This window comes from Trichomycterus rosablanca, chromosome 13 (assembly GCF_030014385.1).
Source record: "Trichomycterus rosablanca isolate fTriRos1 chromosome 13, fTriRos1.hap1, whole genome shotgun sequence".
Taxonomy (NCBI): domain Eukaryota; kingdom Metazoa; phylum Chordata; class Actinopteri; order Siluriformes; family Trichomycteridae; genus Trichomycterus; species Trichomycterus rosablanca.
Window position 1 is genome coordinate 1,745,887 of NC_086000.1, and position 22,792 is coordinate 1,768,678.

At 42.2% G+C, this 22,792-nt stretch overlaps 1 protein-coding gene and 1 long non-coding RNA gene across 3 annotated transcripts in view; both read right to left on the reverse strand.

Moving 5' to 3' along the window:
* Positions 1 to 4,870: 4,870 nt before the first annotated feature.
* On the reverse strand, positions 4,871 to 6,499 carry LOC134325847 (uncharacterized). Its single transcript, XR_010014376.1, has 3 exons — positions 6,377 to 6,499; positions 5,922 to 6,005; positions 4,871 to 5,113 (listed from the first exon to the last, which is right to left on the reverse strand). It is a non-coding gene; the product is annotated as an uncharacterized LOC134325847 (long non-coding RNA).
* Positions 6,500 to 7,582: 1,083 nt separating this feature from the next.
* Positions 7,583 to 22,792, reverse strand: part of stac (SH3 and cysteine rich domain) — a 30,601-nt gene continuing 15,391 nt past the window's right edge. The window contains exons 3-12 of one of the 2 annotated variants that reach the window (XR_010014309.1): positions 20,994 to 21,094; positions 17,756 to 17,837; positions 17,247 to 17,353; positions 16,294 to 16,375; positions 15,983 to 16,056; positions 12,165 to 12,259; positions 11,162 to 11,213; positions 10,925 to 11,062; positions 9,284 to 9,569; positions 7,583 to 7,616 (exon numbers count right to left, since the gene is read on the reverse strand). Coding sequence is in view for 1 of the 2 variants with exons in the window: in XM_063007891.1 (XP_062863961.1) it covers positions 9,471 to 9,569; positions 10,925 to 11,062; positions 11,162 to 11,213; positions 12,165 to 12,259; positions 15,983 to 16,056; positions 16,294 to 16,375; positions 17,247 to 17,353; positions 17,756 to 17,837; positions 20,994 to 21,094 (830 nt within the window). In the remaining variant the exon portion in view is untranslated. Of the gene's footprint in view, positions 7,617 to 7,655; positions 9,570 to 10,924; positions 11,063 to 11,161; positions 11,214 to 12,164; positions 12,260 to 15,982; positions 16,057 to 16,293; positions 16,376 to 17,246; positions 17,354 to 17,755; positions 17,838 to 20,993; positions 21,095 to 22,792 lie in introns of those variants that run through there. The other variant, XM_063007891.1, reaches the window with a different exon arrangement.

The following is a 22,792-nucleotide window of genomic DNA, read 5'->3' on the forward strand; positions in this document are numbered from 1 at the left end:
AAAGCGACTTACATTATACAATCTAAGCAATTGAGGGTTGAGGGCCTCGCTCAAGGGCCCAACAGTGGCAACCTGGCAGTGGTGGGGTTTGAACCAGCAACATTCTGCTTACCAGTCCAGTACCTTAACCGCTAGGCTACAGCTGTCCAGCTTGATAGATGGATGAATGTCCATATAATTTTGTGTGTATGTTAAAGCGTGTGTGTGTGTGTGTGTGTTAAAGCGTGTGTGTGTGTGTGTTAAAGCGTGTGTGTGTGTGTGTGTGTGAACACTTTAACACCTCTACACGAGCACATGCCAAAAGCAGCTGACCAGACGAATCTGGGTGAAACACGTTCATGAAGCTCAATTCGAACCTGAATCTGATTCAAATAAATGACTCTGATTCATGTTTTTTTTAATGGCCAAAAATATATAGACGCTTGAGCGTTAATTTGAACTTGATTAATTTGATAGAATATTTACATGTACATGTTATAATATTGTTCAAATATGTTTTGTTTATTATTAGAAATGCATTTTCTGTTCATACACTAATGGCCAAAAGTATTTGGACACCTGAGCATTAACTAGTTGGAAGAACAGAAGAACCAGCACGTATGCAGAGAAGATTTATTGGATTAAATGTTTCAACTATTTACAATCATGCGGTGTGACATGAGGACGTTCCTGCTCCTCTGGATCTTCATCTACTCGTGCAAAGATAAATTCTGCAACATTTCTGCTCCTCACAGCATCCAGGATCTTATTTCTGGAGGCTCGTATCTGCAGATCCACCTCCAGCAGCTTCTCTTTACGTTCTAACATTATCTTCACTTCATCCAGCAGCTCGTCCAGGCTGTTGATGTCGCAGGAGGAGTTACTGGTCTTATCAGGGATCGTTCGCCTGAGGAGGCGAGGCGCTACTTCCTCCTGAAGGCGTTGACCATCTCAAAATAACTGAGAGGCTCGTCTGAGTGAGAGGACGACGATGGCTCACCTGAGCTGTCTTCCTCCAGAGATCCGTCATAAAAACGCTCAAGGTTCTCATCCTCCTCATGAACGGCGAACGTGGAGTCTTCTGTGTGTTCTCCAGTATTATTAAGCGTTATAGGAGAAGACTCTGAGCTGTAATCTCAGCAAAGGGAGGCTGCACGAAGTACTAAACCAAAAGGTGCCAATAATTGTTGTACACGGGGTTAAGAAAACCATTTTTGCTTTTAATAATTGTACTTCTAATGAAGGTGAAGGTGGTTAAGATACTGGACTAGTAACCAAAAGGTTGCATGTTCAAGCCCCATCAGTGGCCACCCGATTGCTCGAATACCCGAAGTTGCTTTAGATAAAAGCATCAGCTAAATGTTAAAAAGGAGAAGCAATTAAAAACCTTTTTAAAACCTGTTTTGTAGAGGACAAGTCAAGTCAGATTTATTTCTACAGCACTTTTTACAACATACATGATTTTAAAGACACTTTACAGAATCCAGGACCAAAAGGAGGAACCCTGGAGAGGAACCAGACTCAACTCATAAATATCAGATTAATATCATACATTCATTACCTCCTACATGCCTTCAATTTCTTACAGACTTGCTCTGCTGGTTTTCTATAAAGTTTTTTTCTTATTTTTATACACAATCTGAAACTTGTATTGTTGCACGTTGCTTGTAATTTGGGTTCGAACACGTCACACAGCATCTTACTTCCCTGAAGGAGAAAGAAAAACAAGCATTAAAGGGACATAAAAAGAACCAACAAGACATTTCAAAGCAATTATTACTCTTTTTTTATGATCTTTATACATTTACCCCCTTTGTCTCCCAATTTAGCGCAGCCAATCCGCTGCTGGGGACCCCAACGGCGTGTGTGCAGTCCACCAATCTGTTCTTATTCACTTAGTCCGGTCTTTCCCACCCAGCAGACTGGAGGTCAATTTTGTCAATTATGCCTGCTAGAGGGCGCCAAACTGACCGGTAGGAGAGCTGAGATTCGAACCCGGGAGCTCAGAATCTCTGCATGAAATATTTCTGTTGTATTTTGTACTGTATGCACATTCAGTGAAATAAAAATGGAAAGATTTATTTATTTATTTTTTATTAAAACACCCACATTCATATTTATACAAACTGAATAATGAAATATTCACTATTGGAGTTGTTTGGTACCTGATCACACTGGTGCACGACGTAATTTCTCATCGCCCGAACGATGAACTTACAGAGTTTACAGGGTCGAATCAGCATCAGCGCATCGTCATCCTGAAACAGAGAACAGCAGCACGTATAAAAGTGGAGGATTTAATAATGGACATGGGTCATGGCTGTCTCAACACTGTCTGACAGACAGAGAGACAGACAGGCAGAGGCAGACAGAGAGACAGACAGAGAGACAAAGGCAGACAGACAGACAGAAATGGAAACAGGCAGATAGTGAGACAGACAGACAGGCAGACAATGAGACAGAGAGACAGACCGAAAGAGGGACAGGCAGACAGTGAGTTACAGACAATGCACAGACAGACAGAGAGAGACAGGCAGAGAAACAGACAGACAGAGAGACGGACAGATGGGCCGACAGACAGAAAGAGACAGGCGGACAGAGAGCGACAGTTAGACAGGCAAACAATGAGACAGACGGGCGGACAAAGAGACAGATAGACAGACAGGCTTCTAGAGAGACAGACAGACAGAGACAGCAGACAGAAAGACAGACAGATGGATGAGCAGACAGAAAGACAGACAGATGGATGAGCAGACAGGAAGACAGACATGCAGACAGACATATATAAAACAAGCCCCACTCAACAGCTTTGGAATGAACTGGAACATGGACTGAGGCTTTCTTGACCAACATCAGTGCAGCAAATTGGGCACAAATTCCCACAGACAGGACGTACCTGTGTGGGATTCACGGTTTGAAGCGAGTGGTTGGCGGGAGCAGACAGAACCCATCTCTCGGGCTGCAGACGGATCTCATGATGAAAACTCTCCACCTGCAGAAAGGCTGTAAAACCAAAATCAGTTTTAGTGACTTTATTTTTGCACTGGAGGGAATTTTAATCCCGGACAGAAAATCCTAGTAGCTACACGACACAAAGGTGAGAAATTAAAACGAGAACTTTCAAAATATCCAGTAACGTAATAATTTGTCAGAACTTACCCGTGAAGAGCAGCACAAACCCGAGACGCACTGATACTGGGACGCGACCCCTCGCCCTCATGATTAGCAAACCTGTAGTTTCTGTTAGTGAAGTCATTATTAGTGAAAACATTATGTACGAATTTACATCACGACGTTTTTACTGCTTCTGCTTTTACAGTCTCGAAAAGTCATGACACCGCGGTACGAGAGAGCGTGAACGTTACACCGAGGTGTGAAACCGCCTGTTCTAATGTTCTACTGAAGCTCCTGAAATACAGAAATATAAATTCATCGTTCATCACAATTTACAGCGAAATTTAGTAAATGTGCTGAAATCTATAGTTAGTTTGTGATAATGGAAACAAAAAAATGCAATTTTTTATTTACATTTACAAGAGTAACTACAGTAAACATGAACACAACAGCATTTAAAAGCTCTAAAGTCAGTCACGTATATAAATTACATTTATTCACTCCTCCTGTGTTGAGATTGTAAATAAATGTGTGTATATTAGGGAATAAAATTATAATATTGTGTTTTACTGGGAGAAAGTCTTATAGCATCCAGTGTAAAGACACCCACTTCACTTTTACACAAATGATGCCTTTTTAATCGCTTTAAACCTCTAACAATGAACAAAAACGCACCCATAAGCATCAACACGAAGGAATTTAAGGACGTTGTATATATTAATGTAAATAATGTATATAATGTTTATGTATGATGTATAAACAAACAAGCTGCTTCTGTAGCTGTAGTCTGTGTTACTGTATCTGATTATGATTGTATGTGTGAGTTGGTGGTATTGGATTTGGTTAATGACTTCTAACGGAAAAAGTGATACAGCTTATTCACTATTAAATAATATTAATAATTAAATAATATATCTTACTATCTAAATATTAAAAATAAATACTAATTTTAATTTAACATGATGTTTTTGTGACTTGTGGATGTTTAAACAATGTGGCAATATGTAATAGTTTTTATTTTATTATATTAATTATAATAATTATTATTGTTCATTATTATACAATAATAAAAAGTAATAACACAATAATAATAATAAAATAATAATAATAACAAAAAATATGAATTAGAATTATACAATAAAAATATATAAATATAATAATACAATACAAATAACATAAAAATGATAATAAAGATTACAAAAAATAAAAAATTATAAAAATTATCCTTGTAATAATTTTCATTATTACTATTATGTTATTTTATGGTATTATTATAATTTATTATGAATATATTATTCTTTTATTGTTATTATGTTATTACTACTTTATTGTTACTGCATTATTATAATTTTTACATAACTATTATTATTATTATGTTATAACTTTATTTCATTATTGTATAATAATAATAATAATCATGCCTGCGCCGGTGTCCGACCAGACGATAGCAACGCTGAGATTCAGACGCCAGATCTTAGTAACAGTGGACTAGCAAACAGCTGGACAAAGTGTTAGGGATGGGCTATATTGCTTTATGAAATCAGCAAGACGTGCAGTGGCACTGTTCAGGGTCACCGGCCATAAAAACCAAAACTGCTTTTAGATTGAAATTTTTTATTTTATTATTCAGCACGTGATTAAGGCACACAACATAAGAACTTAAGAATTAGATTAGAAGCCATGAGAAGCTTTTTCTGTAGAAGATTTAATTACATGATTGGTTTAATTAAGCATAACGCTGGTGTTACAGTACATGTAGCTGGTAAAAGCGACACTTTATTTAATTTTTACAAACAATTTTAGCCTGATTGCAAAACCTAAAACCACTCACAAGAGGCAGAAACTGAATTTCGTGCTCGGTTCATTTACAGAAGTGCAGATGCTTGCAGGCCCCGTGAGCGTTCTTCCCAGACGAGATGGCGTGAATCAGCTTGTGTCTGTATTTGTTGATGAAGTGTATACAGGGGGTTTTGAACAGGAGTTTAGTGCAGACCAGGTTGAGCGCTGCGTCGATGCTGTTCTGCAGAAATACATCAATAAATACATCAAACCTACACAAATATATTCATTTTAATCGTTTATTAGTCAAAGATTAAAATAAATGTTTATTTATAAAACATCGTCGACTCGTTCTGATCAGGGTGGAAGAGTGGGTGCATAGCCTGTACAGGGCTTTAATGGGTCAAATCGATTCCCACAGGTACATGGGGAGAACATGACAAACCTCCCCTTGCATACGGTGCGTGAACGCAAAGATCAAACCTAAATCCACAGGACTTTTTATAAAATGACCTTTACGTACTTTATGTTCGAGAATCAACATCAGAACTGGTCAGCAACGGTGGTGCAGAAACTATATGTGAGAAGTTTGGTATGTTCTCTGCATGGCATGGGTTTCATCTGGTGTTTTTGTTTCCACCATACCATGCGAACATGTGACTCCCGGGTGTGAGTAAATAGGTAAGTGTGTGCTGCCCTGCAATAGACTGGCAGTCAGTCCAGGGTGGTGCTGGACCCACCAGGACCCTGGCCAGGATGAGGCACTAAGTAAGAATGAATGATCATTTATAATAAAGATGAGCTGTATTAAAGATTTTGGTGTGGCGACGTAGGTACTGAGGCCCTGGGTTTGAGTGCCCCTCTGGAGTTTAGCATATTCTCCATAGTCAGCTTAGAAATGTAACCGGCTTCGAGTGAGTCAGTGAATGCGTGAGTGTGATGCATCGAGATGGATCGACTGGGTTTTCTGGTGGCACCTGACCCACCACGACCCTGACCAGAGTGAAGATGTTAGTTAGAAGGAATGAATGAACATTTAGGTTTTCTACCCCCGAGAGTTCATGTTGGATTAAATGCAGCACTTTGTTCACCACCATCTCACACACTGGACAGGAGACCATCATGTCCTTCACCTGTGTGTAAGAAAAACAAAGAAATTAATATATATTTATAAAACAATAAATGTATATATTAAATAATAAATATATACATATTAAAAATAATAAATGTATATAAGTAATAAATCTATATTAAAACTATTAATTTATATATTATATAATAAATATTCATTAAAATAATAAATGTATATATTAAATATTAAATACATATTAAAAAAAATAAAATTATATATTAAATAATAAATATATATTTAAAATAATACATTTATATATTAAACAATAAGTATATATTCATCAAAGCTCTGCGTACTAACAAGAAAAAGCCGACTGTGAAATACGGTGTAGGTTGCATCATGCTTTTGCAGCTCATTTCTACACATCGTTACCTGAACCTCATCCTGACGAGTTTGGATCAGGAGGTCGGAGTCACTGAAGCTCGGTTTCTTACACTCCACTCCTACTGAACAGGAAAAATATATTTAAAAACTCACTTTATTTTTTTATACAGTTTATTATTTATTTTTAAAATTTTTGATTGTTTTAGTTATTACGTATTATTATTATTACTACATATTTTTAATAGCAGTACTGAAGAAACATCGTCTTTTTTGTCCATTAAAATCAAAACTACTAAAAAAAAATATTGTTTATAATTTAAATTTAAAGAGTCAGAAAATGTAAAAAAAAAAAACAGCTGTGCAATGAAATATTTTATTAATTTATTCACTTAAATATTTATTTATTTTATTTGAAGTTCATTTTCAATTCAACTTAACAGTATATATATATATATATATATATATATTAATTTATTCAGTCATTAATTCATTTATTGTGTTTTTTACTGCCGTTTTATGCTGGTCAGGGTCACAGTGGTTCTGATCCAATAGCCTAAATGAAAAAATCTATATATATCTATATATTTTTTTTTACTTTAATTCTTTATTATTATTAAGCACAATTCAAAGCACACATAAAATTAGTACATTTCTATTTAATCTAAGAATTAAAGATATATTTTCAAGGCTTAAGGTGTATAAAATGTTTCTGAAAGAATTGCTGCACATTATGTATCAAAGTTATTTGTAGTTTAATTATAATTCATTTAAAGCAAAATTTAATAATTTATATTTCTTTAACTTGCACAAAATAAATATATTACAAAAAGTAAAACACTCAAGGAATATTTTATAGTATGTTATTAGTAAGTACCTTCTTTTATAGATAAAAATCTTTTAAATAACATTTAATGAACAATAAAAAGTCTCACCTGAAAGAAGAATCAAAACACCGAGCGTAAAGAAACGAGACATTTTCTCTCTCTAGGATCAGGTGGCTGAACTGAACTAAACTGAACTGAACTAAACTGGATTTTCGTCCGTTTCCGTGTGTCGGTTTTTATTTGTGATTTTTGGTCTCCACCCAGTCGCGTGTGGGGTTTGAGGAAATTGGCATGTTCTCAGTGAGCGAGAGCTGACGTGTGGATCAGTAAAACCAAACCACAGACGTTTTCACACCAAAACTGCTGCGTTTTTAACTTAAACTTCAGTTTAAACTTTATTAATCTTTAATAATTTTAAAGTGATCGAGCGGCTGGACGGCGACACGACGAGTCTGATGAAAGATCTGAGACACAGAGATCAATAAATAAAATTTATTTCTCTGCATAAAACATTATTTACATCAATTTCTACTGTGTCTATGAGCTAAAAGCTTAAAAATCAAAAAGAAATAAAATATTTATGCACAGAGTTACAGGATAAAATAAATTTGTTCACATAAAACACATGAACTATCCACTGTTAGATTATTTATTTTAGCAATCTGAGCATTTTGACTGAACTACTGGATGTACTGGGGGGGCTGAATTAATTCATATAATTGTACAGATTTCAACTAAATGAATAATTAAAACTACAGACTTAAAATATCATAAATGAATAAAAAATATCTTATTAAATAAAGAATAACCCATTAAAACTATTAATGCCTTTACTCTCCATGTTTGGTGCCAAACCTGCTCAAGAAATAAATATAAAAAATAAAATAACAGCAAACGTTGATCTGATTCCTAACTAAAACATTTGTGTGACCAACTATTAACTCACTAAATAAAAATTAAAACCAAACGTCGCTTTAGGAGATTCTACACTGTTTTATTACGACCTTACTGACTACATTTCTTAGACTCAGACTTTGTGCTGCTGTGTATAAACCTCCTTCTTTATAGTTAGGAAGCCGGTACTGATCTCATAGTGCCCACCAGGGGGCCTCAGTGAGCCTAGAGGAGGTCGGGCCTGGTTGTTTATACTGGGACCAAGGACTCTCCGCCTTATACAAAAGTATAAAGCAAATATAAAATAACAGTAAATAAATACAACCTATTTATAGTAAGTTGTTTTACTGTTAGTACAAAAATGGTGCTTGGGTGGCAAAACTGCTGAGACCTGGGGATCCAGGGTTCGAATCACTACGGTGCCTCTGCGCAGACATGATTGGCTGATCTCCGAGGATGGGGCGGGGCGGTGAGGGGCGAACCAGCCTAGCTACTGGAAGCAACCGGAAGAGGAAAAAACCAGCACGTCGAAAGCTACAAACGAAGCCGCTCAGGTGGCGCAGCGGTAAAACACGCTAGCACACCAGAGCCGATATTTCGAACTCGTCGGTTCGAAGGTCAGCTCCGCCATCCGGCCGGGCGGCTACATGAACACCGATTGGCTTGTTGTTAATACAGAGAGGGAAGAGCCCGACAGGGACTCCTCATCACTGATGCGATTACGACCTCCGCACAGGGTCGAGGAATAATGCTGATCGGGGTGCGGCTCTCCGTACACAAAGCCGATCCGCATATGAACTCGCCCCGTGCAGGTGAAAAGATGCAGTCGGTGCTGCACACGTGTCGGAGGGGGCGTGTCAGTTCGCTCTCCTCAATCGGGGCGCGGGTCAGCACCAGTGGAGAGGACGCATAACGCAATCAGGTAAAAACAATGAGAAACAAGGAAAACTAAATATATGCAAATAAAAAGAGCACGGCAAAAGCTCAGCAAATTAAGAAAAAATTATGTAAAGAAAGAAAAACAGCTTGTCAAGAGCTACCCACAAGTCTGTGGACGCAGTAACACTCGTTTTTTGTGCCATTCGAAGCAAATTTTTGCCACGACTTTCCCCAGACGTAACCTCGTTATAGACCCCGACTGTCCCGGACTACACGAGGCCTCCTGCCTCATACTGAAGTCGCTGCTAAATAATACTTTTAAATGTAACGTTAGCATGACAGAGCTGTTAGCGCAGACCTGTAACATCTGTTCATCAGCGGCTCTACATCAAGTCTCTAAAATCAAGGCTACAGACTTCAGAAGAGAAAACTCCGCCCACATCAGGGCGTCACGTCCGTGTGTCATCACGGTTACCCATCACGCCTCGAGTGGCCGGAGCAGCTCGTTTGTTTGTTTGTTCGGAGCACTCTGGTTCTCTGAGCTCTCAGACGTTCTCCAGGACGTCACAGGGGACGAAGCCTCTCTTCTTACCGCTGAGGACCAAGATGAAGCCGTTCCTCTCGTCCTCGCCGCTCACACAGATCTGAGGAACGTCAGTAACGGCATGAGGTCACATGATGGCAGGATCAAAAGGGTTTATCACACTGAATACAGAGAACGTTTCTTATGTTTGGGACAGAGCAAAAATTACAACTTTAATATTAATGTGATAATTGTATAAGTTCTGTATTAGAACCCTGCAGCACAGCAACAGTGCAGCACAGCAACAGTGCAGCACAGCAACACCGCAGCACAGCAACAGTGCAGCACTCCGACACCTAACTGGAGTTCATGATCGTACCAAGAAAATAAAAACTAAATAAATGGTTTATTTGGATGGTTACAGGTTGCTTAGATGGTTTAAATGCTTAAGAGTTGATTAGACAGTTGAAGGTTAATTAGATAGTTTGTTTAAATGGTTAAAGGTTGGTTAGATGGTTCGTTTGGGTGGTTTAAGGTTGGTAAAATGGGTTGTTTAGATAATTAAAGGTTAGTTAGATGGTTTGTTTGGATTGATAAAGCTTGGTTAAATGGTGTACTGAATGGTTAATGGTTGGTTAGATGGTTAGTTTGGATGGTTAAATGTTGGTTAGATGATTTGTTTGGTTGTTAGATGGTCTGTTTGGGTTGATAAAGGCTGATTAGACATGTTTTAATGATTAAAGGTTGGTTAGATGGTTTGTTTGGGTGGTTAAAGGTTGGTTAGACATGTTTTAATGGTTAAGAGTTGGTTAGATGGTTTGTTTGGGTGGTTAAAGGTTGGTTAGACATGTTTTAATGGTTAAAGGTTGGTTAGATGGTTTGTTTGGGTGGTTAAAGGTTGGTTAGACATGTTTTAATGGTTAAGAGTTGGTTAGACGGTTTGTTTGGGTGGTTAAAGGTTGGTTAGACATGTTTTAATGGTTAAAGGTTGGTTAGATGGTTTGTTTGGGTGGTTAAAGGTTGGTTAGAAGGTTTGTTTGGGTGGTTTAAGGTTGGTTAGATTATTTGTTTGGTTGTTAGATGGTTTGTTTGGATGGTTAAAGGCTGGTTAGATGATTTTTTTTGGATGGTTAAAGGCTGGTTAGATGATTTTTCTGGATGGTTAAAGGCTAATTAGACATGTTTTAATGGTTAAAGGTTGGTTAGATGTTTGGTTAGTTGTTAGATTGTTTGTTTGGATGGTTACAGGCTGATTAGATGGTTTAGAAGTTAGTTAGATGATTTTTTGGATGGTTAAAGGTCGGTTAGACTGTTTGTTCAGTTGATAAAAGGTTGTTTAGTTGATTAAAGGTCGGTTAGATGGTTTAGAAGTTAGTTAGATGATTTGTCAGATGGTTAAAGGTCGGTTAGATGGTTTAGAGGTTAAGTAAATAATAATAATGAATATAAATAATAATGAAGATAACAGGTTCTCACCTGACCCTCCTTTAGCGTGATCTGGCCCTGCTCCTTACAGCCGATGAACGTCCGGTTGCACTGAAACACTCGCTCACCCTCTTTCACCTGGTGCGCATAGGATGCTGGGAAAAAGCCAATCCTGTCATCGATTATACCCTGAAATAAAATATATAAATAAAATATATAAGGTACCAGGGTGTATTAATGATCATGAGCCGCTTAACGTGAACGTGTGAGTGATTTTTCAGTACTCACCTTCCACCAGTCCTCGTTGGTGTCGTCCAGCACGATGATCCGATCACCGGGTCTGAAACAAATCGTGAGGGAGAGAGAGAACAGAACCCGATTCATTTCTGCTTTTCGACACCGTCGGTTCCTGTTACCCGCACGGCATCGCAGGAGAACACGGCGCGCTTTAATCGTGAAACGAGGTGATGAAGCTGAAGTGTGATCGTGGGACCGAGGTGAGACGAAGGTGGGAAGACGAGGTGAAAAATTCCAGAGCTGAGAAGCTCTGAGCAGCTCGGAGACAAAAACAAACGAGCTGGATTCATGTGGAACTCCACCTCAGCATTTTATTCATTCATTCATTCATTCACTGTTTTTAGCTTCTTAGGAAAATCATTGTGACTTAAAACAGTCTGCTGCTGCACCAAGAAATGCAATCTTAAACTTTATTATGCAAAGAGGAAATCGTTTATGAACACTGGCGAGTTCTCTGGGCCTGAAGTCGTCTGAGATGGACCGAAAGACGGCGGAAACGTGTTCTGTGGTCTGATTTTACGTGTCAAAAATAAAAAGCACCAACCAGACTGTTATCAAAGTTATCAAAAGTGCAAAACCAGCATGTGTACTGGTATGGGGTGCGCCAGTGCCCACGGCATGAGTGATCTACGGGCGTATATTGGGATTTTAGAGGTACACATGAGGCCGTCAAGGCATCGTCTTTTTCCAGGTACGAGTTACAAGCACGAGTTACAAGGGCGTGGCTTTGTATTCACAGAGTGCGTGTGCCTGACTGGCCTGCCTGCAGGACTCTCGTATCGAGCAAGAACGGAGAAAAATTGCAACAATGAGCGTCCTCAGTTCCCAAAGTATTAAAACGTCTCCTTAATAGGAACGCTGATGGAACACGAGGGAACACGCCAACTTTTTTTGGGGTGTGTTGCATGTATTTTCCTTCTTCATGTCTCATTTGTCTTTTGTTTGTAAATATTATAACAGAACATGAATGAACACGTCTGTGTTCGACTCTCACCTCATTTCCAGGTCATGACTCTCCTGTGGGGTGAATTTGTACAAAGCTACGTAGGTGTTGAGGATCAGGAAGTCCTTCTGCAGCTCTTCATCCGTCTGCAAACATCACACACATCATCATCATCGGCTATCGGACTCCACCAGCCAATAACAAGCCACAGAAAATCCACTTTCTCTGTCTGAGATTTTTCTCGGTGCAGTTTTGTGGTATTTGGACCACTAGCCTGCTCCAAAATATTGAACTATAACTGGAATATTAATGCGGAATATAACATTTCCCCCCAATTTAGTCGCATCGCATTACCCGGTTAGTATTTCATCCTCTACTGCTGCAGGCCTCCACTCCGGACCCCCTCTGACAGGTGTGCAGTATCGGCCGCTTCTTTTCACCTGCACCAGACAGGTTCATATGGAGATCCGTATCGTGCACAGAGAGTCACGCACCGCTCTCTGTCATCCCCCATATCGGCCAGCAGAGGTCGTACTTGCAGCAGTTATGACGAAATCCGAGTGTCGAGCACTGTCAGGCTAGCGTGCCTTTCCACTGCGCCACCCAACGTTCAAACAAGTTATTTAAATATTATATATATATATATATTATATATCTATCATCTATAAATCTAGGAATAAATAATAAAAGTGTACAAGTGGATGGCTGTGGATCCTCCGCCGCTAAAACCACCCCTAGCACCCGTCCCCTTTGACACGGCTGCTTCTTTACACCAGTTAGTGGTGGATTCTCACAGACGATGAGAACCGTGTTCCTCCACTACTAGCTGTTGAAGCGCAGTCTGTCCGTCTTTTTCTCGTACACGGCCGGTCGTGTCTGTTGAGCGCCTGTCCGGGCCGGGAGCACCTCTGGGACCCGAACCCGACGGCTCAAAGTACCGCGAAATTGGAGCCTGCTGTTCCACCGAGTGTTTTTCTGCCTATTAACTATAATAACCACATTTGTATTTGTACACACACACACACACACACACACAAACCTGGGAAGCGTGGCAACATGTGGCACACTCACACTGGCACCATCTGTAATTTGACTACAGGCCGACAGAATCTCTTCGTCGCTCAGCTCGGTCCGCTCATGTTCACCTACATTCAAACAGACGTACAGGACGGACGTACAGGACGGACTCCCGGACCGATCTGGAAACGTCTGTGTGTAGGAGGCCGCGTCCTCCGTCGTTATTTAACATGCGAGGAAGTGAACAGACCGGCGAGGAAGTGGCGCCTCTGAGAAAACTGTGGCGCCCAAACTGTGCCGGTCAGCTGCAAGGAAGCACCGACCAAGGAATGTCCAGACAACTGGAGGGACATAGCCATAAGGGCGGGCATAGATTGGGCAGGCCGGGAAAAGTGCCCATGCTAACTCCTGTCCAGTGTGTCCAGCACTTAGCATGGGCAGGCAGAAACGTACAGAAACTGAAGGACCTGCTGCTAATGCGCTGGTACTAAATACTGCAAGATTCCTTCAGAAGTCTTGTTAAGTCCACGGGTTTGTCCGAAAACCATGTGATCTCTCTACATAGACACATTTTCCGTCATCCTACGCTCCCGAGAAGAGGGCGTGTCTAAATTCTGATACCTTAAAACGCTCCTACTGAGGCGCCTTAATTCTAAGTGATAATCTGACTGGATAACAGGTGGGCAGCGAGGCAGCTCACTAGGTCTTCAGACAGACCCCATGTGCCGGCGGGAGTGCCTGAATGAAGAGAATGCCATCAGTCATGTTCCAAATTCTAGTGAAATGAGCGGAGACAGGCGTTTCATTCCTCTGCCCGTCACGTATCGGCCGGTCGGCAGGTGAAACTGCGGGCACTACATTCATCCCATCCGCACTGGGAGTTCAGGAGCAGCGCTGGGAACCGGCGCATCAAACGGCGTCCTGTTTATTTATCTGTGAATCCGTGATGGATGAAATCGCTAAACGCGGACGCGCTTCGTCATGGAAACAGTCCGTCATTTCCCACGGAGATTTTCCGCGGCCGTAAATAACCCGCCGCCCCGAACGCTGCGCGTGGACTTTCTGAACCCGGCAGCACGTGCCGTGAATTCGTACGTCCTCGAAAATACAAAATAACAAAACAAACCAGCGGGATCAGGAGGACGGAGGAGCGGAGCGGAGCGGAGGAGGCCGTGTATAGTCAGGTGCCTCGAGGGATTCGCTTTTATTTGTGACCTCGTAAACGCCGCGCTCGTAAATGCGTTCCTGCCACGCGGCGAGTTATTAAAACTGCATCTCTGGGATGTTTGGTAAATCAGAACCGGGAGGATCCTTATAAGGGCACGAAGGAAAATTCTTCGTATTAATTCATGACACTTTATTAAACGCGGACTTTAATTCGCTCGAAAGGAAACCGCAGCACGAGGCCTGAACCCGCCGAGGCCGCCAAACAGACAGGGGCTCGTTTTTGGCGCGCATCATTTTTAGGATTTTTCACAGATCGAACCGTGAATCGTACGGACACGAGACTCGGTCAGCAGGTCGTCATTTCTCCCTCCCAGCACTCAGGCGCTCAAGGTCAGCCCGATTGGTCCGATGGTGGCGCTATATTTTCTACTCTGTACGACGTACAGAACCACGTAGCTCCGCCCACTTCCATTTTCAGCTAATTTGCATAATATGAATAAAATTACATTAATTTTGGAGCGTGAGTCTCTGGATTTTCACCCCACATACACACACATGGTATCAAAGTAACTCTGAGAACCTGAAATTTAATAATTATCAAAAAAATATGGAATTCCTTTAAGGCCTCATTGTAGATGCCAATCAAAAACAAGGGCGGAGCAGCGTTGAGCTATAAAGCACACACACACACACACACACACACACACACACATATATAGTATATATACTGCTCTAACTTAAAAAGTATCGCACCGACTGTCACCAAACTTCAGATGGACAGAGAACAGGAGGTTCACAGGCCTTGGCTATAATTCATGGTGTAACTGCAGCACTAGGTGGCGCTACTGTCCAACTGACATAAATTGGCATTGTCCTGTCCGCCTCCAAAATGGTCCCATACTCACACATCGAGCCACATCGGGTTAATCTGTGCCTGGACCCCGGAAATCCCCGCTCACGTCTATACACAGAGGAACCTCGATTTTACGGACTACGAGGGGGAGCAAAAATATACAAACACGCAGCACTGAGGTCCACGAAAGTGCTAAACATGCACATATGATCAACAGTAAAACAAACAACGTAAATAGATACATCAATTTGTCATGTAGAAGCTGTAAATAAACACAAAATTTCACTGCATACTCTTAGCTTTCCTTCAGACCTACGAATGTCACTCGCTGTGTTTCTTCACACCTTATTCCTCACATACGCCTCACAGAGCCACACAATAGATGCCTCTTTCTCGGAGCCATAACTAATGAAGCATAAAACACAGAGATAAAGGCGAGAACGAAGCGAGACTCCCGGCAAAACAAAGCCTCTCGCCCATGTAAACAGAGAGACGAGCGCCGGCTGGTGGACGATTACTGAACTACCGGTGTTGACACTCTTCCCAAGGGAATCTTAAAACGATCTGTTTTCCGGATTTTGTCCGTATTTACATTTAGGATTCAGGACCTCGACCCTTTTCAGCACCCCAACAGGAAACCCGCCGCCGTTTCTATTCTCCCGTCCATCCCGTCTGGTTCGAGAAGAAACGTTCTGATGCCGATTCTATTTCCGGAGGTTCTCGCCGAGAAGCTCAGCGACCGGTGTTAATTTAACACCCGGCGGTGTTTCGCGCCGACACTCGCTTCATCACGTTTAGGTACGGGAGGGTATAAAAATACCACAGGTCTCACCGCTAGGTCCTCTGGTGTCTTCTCTGTGTCTTCTGCGTGGAAGGGTTCTGTTCCGTTTTCCATCGAGGTGAAGACTGGGAAGAGAAACCAGGATGAAAAGCGATGAAATATTACAGATAAACAGGATCATCAGGCTTCTAACCCGTCGTAACCCTTTAATAGTCTCATCAAGAAAATAATGTTAAAAATAAAGTTGCAAAGCTCCGGTGCACGTTCTGCATCCCTTTTTATGAGCTCAAGCACAAAAACTACTCATCATCATATTTTAATGACTACAGCTGAAGATAATGAACGAATGAATGCGTCAGTACCGTCGTCGCTGTGTTGGCGTGTGAGCTGAGCCCAGCTGGCTTGAGCTGCTGCCTCTTCTGGTACCTGAGCAAGATCACTGGTCTGGAGACAAACACACACATCACTTATTAACACACACACACACCACAACGTCTCTTTGCATCGTCAGCCTCCACTGAACCCAGTAACAGACTTCACATTTAATAGAACACGCTTTGCTCTCTGTATTCCTCCACCACTGACTGACCGGATGGTCGGAAGTAATCCAAAGACACCCCAAACTGACCGAGTGTGTACCCCAACCCCCCAACCCCCCACCCCTGTGAGCTGTAAACTGGCACAAAGAAAGCTGCGTTAGAAACTACAGTAGCAGCCTGGTGGGTAAAGCTTTGGGCTATCAATCGGAAGATTGTCGGTTCAAATCCAGGCTCTGCTACGCAGCCACAGTCGGGTCCTTGACCAACTCTGTCTGCTCCAGGGGAGCTGAGCTATGCACAAAAATACTGCACACATGTATCAGTATATACGACAAAAATTAAATATAGTGGCTATTTGATAAATGAAAAACACAATTTTCGATTTATTACAGAACTGTAATTAATATTTAAACGTAAGTCGCGTGTGTAAGTGTTCGAGGATCCTTCATTTCTCTCGGTAACGACGTGGCGTGAGAGCGAGACTCGTTAATTCAGCCCGGCTGCCACAGACACTCGATCAAAGTGTCGTTAATTAATGACGGACACCTGCGGTTTAACGAAGGGACCAAATATTTACTGGGATCCATCAACCTCCGACCTACGTGCGTGCACACACACATTAATTCTAGTAGTACGACGTTCACATCTGGCAACCAGCTACAACACACCGCCAAAAGTATACACACACATCTGGATATTCTATTCCGACTGCATGTGCACACATCTTAAAGGGGTGTCTATATATTTTTGGCAGTACAGCATATTTATTCACTCACCGAATTTCTGGGCGGCGACTCAGAACCGCTGGCTCTCTTGGTCTTCTGGGCGAGCGACGTCCCGAACCGCAGCGTCTCGTACACCGGGTCCACCTTACTGCCGCAGGCTGTGGAGGGACAACAGAGGGGTCAATCGAGACCCTCATGTAACAGTGTCTGTCCTTCCCTAAACTCCAAATCTAGACATGTCCAGTTCCCTTATTGTAGTAGCTTCCTCTGCCCCACACTATCATGCGCCGCTTCTTTTCACCTGTGAATCTGCATCTCTCGTGCAGGCGCCTCGACCGGCCAGCGGTGGGCGCAATCGCAGCAGCGACGAGTGACCGTTCAACCTTCTTCCCTCAGGCACAGCCAGTTCAGTCTGTTCGATGCTCAGCCATCACAAGAGATCAAAGGAGGGTCGCGCCAGGAAGCGCATTCGGCGTAAAAACTGCGCCACAATCTGTACCAGATCCGCTGTGGCGCCCCCTACACACAGGAGCGTAATTACAAACAAGGGTCCGACTCACCGATGGGCATGACCTCTTTAATACAGCCGAACTGCTCCTGGATCAGCAGCGGGGAGCTGGAGTACCTCCTGAAACCTTTAGGCTGCACACACACACACACACACACACACACACTTTAATCCAAAGTGACTTACAGCTGTGACAGTATACAGTCTAAAGAACAGAGGGTTAAGGGCCTTGCTCAAATGGTGGGGCTTGATCCGACAACCTTCTGATTGCAAGGCTACAACTGCCCTACACACACACACACACACGAATGTACGACTTTCTGAAATGGGTGTCTGAGTGGTGTCTCGGCAGTGCCGCCGTGCAGGTTGACTCAACCGGGCGTGGTCGTGCCTGAGGGAGGGAGGGATGATGGACGAGGAGGAGGAGAGCAGCTTCACACAAATGGGACGGGACGTACGCCAGTCTTCGGCACTCGTCGACCAGACACCTCGATGAGTGCCTGAAAGTGACCACTATGAAAGAACGACCCCCCTACCCCCCCCCATCCCCAATTTCTGCCCTGCTCTGAAGAACTGGGCCGAAGTGGGAATGTCTAGGAAGGACAACAGCTCGGCCTTGGAGTCGCACAACGGCTAGCATTTTAAATTCCACCTGTATGGTGACCAATGTGTTTTCCCACCCATTTTCAGAACTGCATTTACGACACACCAAAAATTACAATGAATGAAATTAAATTTAAATTTAGCATCTTATTTTAAACTGTGATTCCAGATTACCTCACGTTCCCTGCCAGTTTCCTTCTTTACCTCTTTTTCCTTTTCTTTTTTTGGACGGGTGATGATGCACTTAACATTTGCATAACGTTCCAGGTTCCTAATATGGGCACGTTGGCACCGTGAAGCCCTACGCCGCTCCCGAACACGCTGTTTTTGTTTTGCTGAATTAAAGGCCTAATCAGCATCACAAATCAGCTTTGATGAGCCGCCACTCTGGCCACGATTTAGGAGACGGAGCTAAAATTAGGGCTCTCGCGGTGTCTCGAGTGCCTCTCCGAAACTCTCGGGTTACATTTAGGATGCGGCTCATTAAGTGGAAACGATGCCGCCGCTGTTGCTGCGTAATAAATGCTCGAGGTGAGCGACGAGAGGATTTAGTTTATTACTGCGCTGCTGATTTATTTATGCGTTTCCCCCGATTTTAGTCGTACCCAATTCCCCGATCGTATTTCACCTCCACCCCCGACTGAGGAGGGTCGCAACTAACACGCCCCCTCTGACCTGTGTGCAGTACCGACCGCTTCTTCTCTCCTGCACAATGTTCAAGGTTCATATGGAGAGCCGTATCGTGCACAGAGTCACACCGACCTCCGTTATCCCCCGACTCTGTGCAGCCAGCAGAGGTCGTACTTGTTGCTGCCTCACTCACTCATTTATTCATTCACTCACTCACTTATTCATTTATCAATTCTCTCATTAATTCATTCACTTACACATTTACTTACTCACTTATTCATTCGCTTATTCACTCTCTCATTCAATTACTTATTCACTCTCATTTATTCACTTACTTATTCACTTATTCACTCTCTCATTCATTCATTCACTTATTCATTCACTCAATTACTTATTCATTCTTTCATTCATTCAGTCATTCACTTATTAATTCGCTCACTCAATTACTTATTAATTCTCTCCTTCATTCACTTACTTATTCACTTATTCACTCTCTCATTCATTCATTCACTTATTCATTCACTCAATTACTTATTCACTCTCATTCATTCACTCAATTACTTATTCACTCTCATTTATTCACTTATTCATTCACTCAATTACTTATTCATTCTTTCATTCATTCACTTATTCATTCACTCACTCAATCACTTATTTATTCACTTACTCATTCACTTATTCACTCTCATTCACTCATGCACTTATTCATTCTCTCATTCATTCTCTCATTAATCCATTCACTCACTCAACTACTTATTCACTCTCTCATTTATTCACTTATTCATTCACTCACTCATTTATTCACTTACTCATTCACTTATTCACTCTCTCATTCACTCATGCACTTATTCATTCTCTCATTAATCCATTCACTCACTCATTTATTTGTTCACTCATTCATTCATTCACTTACTCCTTTACTCACGCATTCATTCACTCTTTCTCCCTCACTCACACATACTAACCCACTCACTTACCCACACCTACTGACTCACTCACTCATTCACTTATTCATTCTCTCCTTCATCCATTCACTCACTCATTTATCGGCGATCGATCATGAGCCTGCGGTCACACCGTGAGCGGCACCATCACTTGGGCTTTTTGGTTGCCATGGCACCCAGATCATCTCCTAATTTGCATAAAGTTAAACTTTAAGTGAAAGGTAAAATTCTCGCTACAGGACAGTCGGTCGCTCTGTCGCGTCATGGGCTGCGGTAGCTCAGTGCTTAAGGTACTGAACTAGTAATCAGAAGGTTGACGGTTCAAGCCCCACCATTGCCAAGTTGCACAGACAAAATTGTGTTCGGTCATAAATGTAAATCGCTTTAGTGGGACGTGTGGTTTTATTTTACAAATCGGAGACGTAGGTTTTTAATAGCTTCGATTCCGGACGCGTCGACCTCCTGCCCACAAACCGAACGGAGCGAACGCACCGAAATTCAGATCAAGCCCAGAACAACCACGCATGAGGAACATTCGCTCGTCTCCAGGAGACTCAGAGACTCCATCTGGTCTGAAGCGTCGCTCCGGCCAAGAGCAACAAACCAGGATTACAAATATAAACTCGCCGAGTTAAGAGGAAAGTCGAGTCCAAGCCGAACTCTGCTGGGACCTCATGGCGTCGTCTTCCGTCGTCGTGGGCCGGGAGAACGTCGTGATTAATATTCCGGCTGTGCGGCGCGAATTACAGAGAGTCTAAGATCACAGAGGCACCAGAAGGATTTGCTAAGATGTGGTCAGGGCTGCAGTTCCTGCAAGTTCACTACAAGATGCTCGAATGATAGATGCTCATTTGCAAAAGCCTTTCAACTCCAAATACATCACACACACACGCTGAGTTATCGAGCTCATTAGGATTCCTCCTCACACCCCGGTTCACAGGAGGAGGACGAGGTAAGTGATGAATCGCACCTGCTAGCAAATAATGTGGCACTAAAATAAATACCAGCACTCATGTTCCCATCACACACACACACACTAATAATCAATAATCAGAATAATTCATCAGTACCACACGATAACACACAATAAATAGAATTAAAATAGAATCTCACCAGTTTGCCCATGCACCTATGCTGGCCCACGTTGTTCAGGCACTTGTGATGGATTCCCATCTTACAGGCTTTACATCTCAGTCCCAGCTTGGTGTTGGGGCCTGTCGATCACACATCATACTGATCACAGCACGGAAAACTGTAACCACGTTCAGGCGTCAGTGAACGCAGCACGGCTGCAGGGACCGGCCAATCAGCAGCCGGAACCACAGCTTTCAAAGGGGGGGGGGTTACTGACCTATAGTGATCTGTAACATTCACTCATTCATTCATTCACTTACTCATTAACACCTACTTATTCACTCACTCACTCATTCACAAATTCACTCACCTCACTCACACCTACTTACCTCACTCATTCACTCACTCATTCACACCTACTTACCTCACTCATTCACTCACTCATTCACACCTACTTACCTCACTCATTCACTCACTCATTCACACCTACTTACCTCACTCATTCACTCACTCATTCACACCTACTTACCTCACTCATTCACACCTACTTACCTCACTCATTCACTCACTCATTCACACCTACTTACCTCACTCATTCACTCACTCATTCACACCTACTTACCTCACTCATTCACTCACTCATTCACACCTACTTACCTCACTCATTCACTCACTCATTCACTCACTCATTCACTCACTCATTCACACCTACTTACCTCACTCATTCACTCACTCATTCACACCTACTTACCTCACTCATTCACACTTACTTGCTCAACTCACTCATTCACACCTACTGATTCACTCACTCATTCACTCACTCATTCACGCAGACATATTCATACTAATTCACTCACTCATTAATTCACTCTCATTCACCTAATTCACACATACTTACTCACTCATTCACACATTCATGTACCTCACTTATTCATTCATGCAGACATTCATTCACTCACTCATTCTCAATTATTCATTCACACCCTTATTAACGCTAATTCACTCACTCATTCATTCACTCTCATATACTGTATATAGTAGTTCATTCACTCACTCGCTCACCTCATTAACACCTACTCATTTACTCACCAATTTAAGCAATAATTCACTCACTCATTCATTCACTTATTCATTCTCTCATTCATTCACTCGCATACTTATTCGTTTATTTACTCTTCCGTCCACTTACTTATTCACTCATTCATTCACTTATTCACACCTACTCATTCACTCCCTTACTCACCTCACTCACTCATTTACTCATTAACACTCATTTACTCATTTATTTACTCACTCATTCACCCACTCCTACTCCCTCATTTACTTACACCTCCTAATTCACTCACTTACCCATGCTTACTCACTCATTCATTCATTTACACCTACTCACTCATTCACGTCTACTAATTCATTCACATCAGTCATTTACTCACTCACCCACTCACTCACTCAATCTTTCACTTATTCTGTACCCTCATTCCATTCCACTCATCCATTCACTCACATAACCACGATCACTCACCCACCCACCCACCTCACTCCCACCCACTCACCTCACTCCCACCCACTCACCTCACTCCCACCCACTCACCTCACTCCCACCCACTCACCTCACTCTCACCCACTCACCTCACTCCCACCCACTCACCTCACTCTCACCCACTCACCTCACTCCCACCCACTCACACTGGTGCTTCACATCAATTCTACTGTCTTACATCTATTTGAATATCCTGGTAACAACGATGTGTTTTTGTCTCTCTGTACTGTTTAGCATAATGAGCGCAGCGTGATCGATTTCTACAATCTCACAGAAAACTCAACAGATCCAGTAAAAA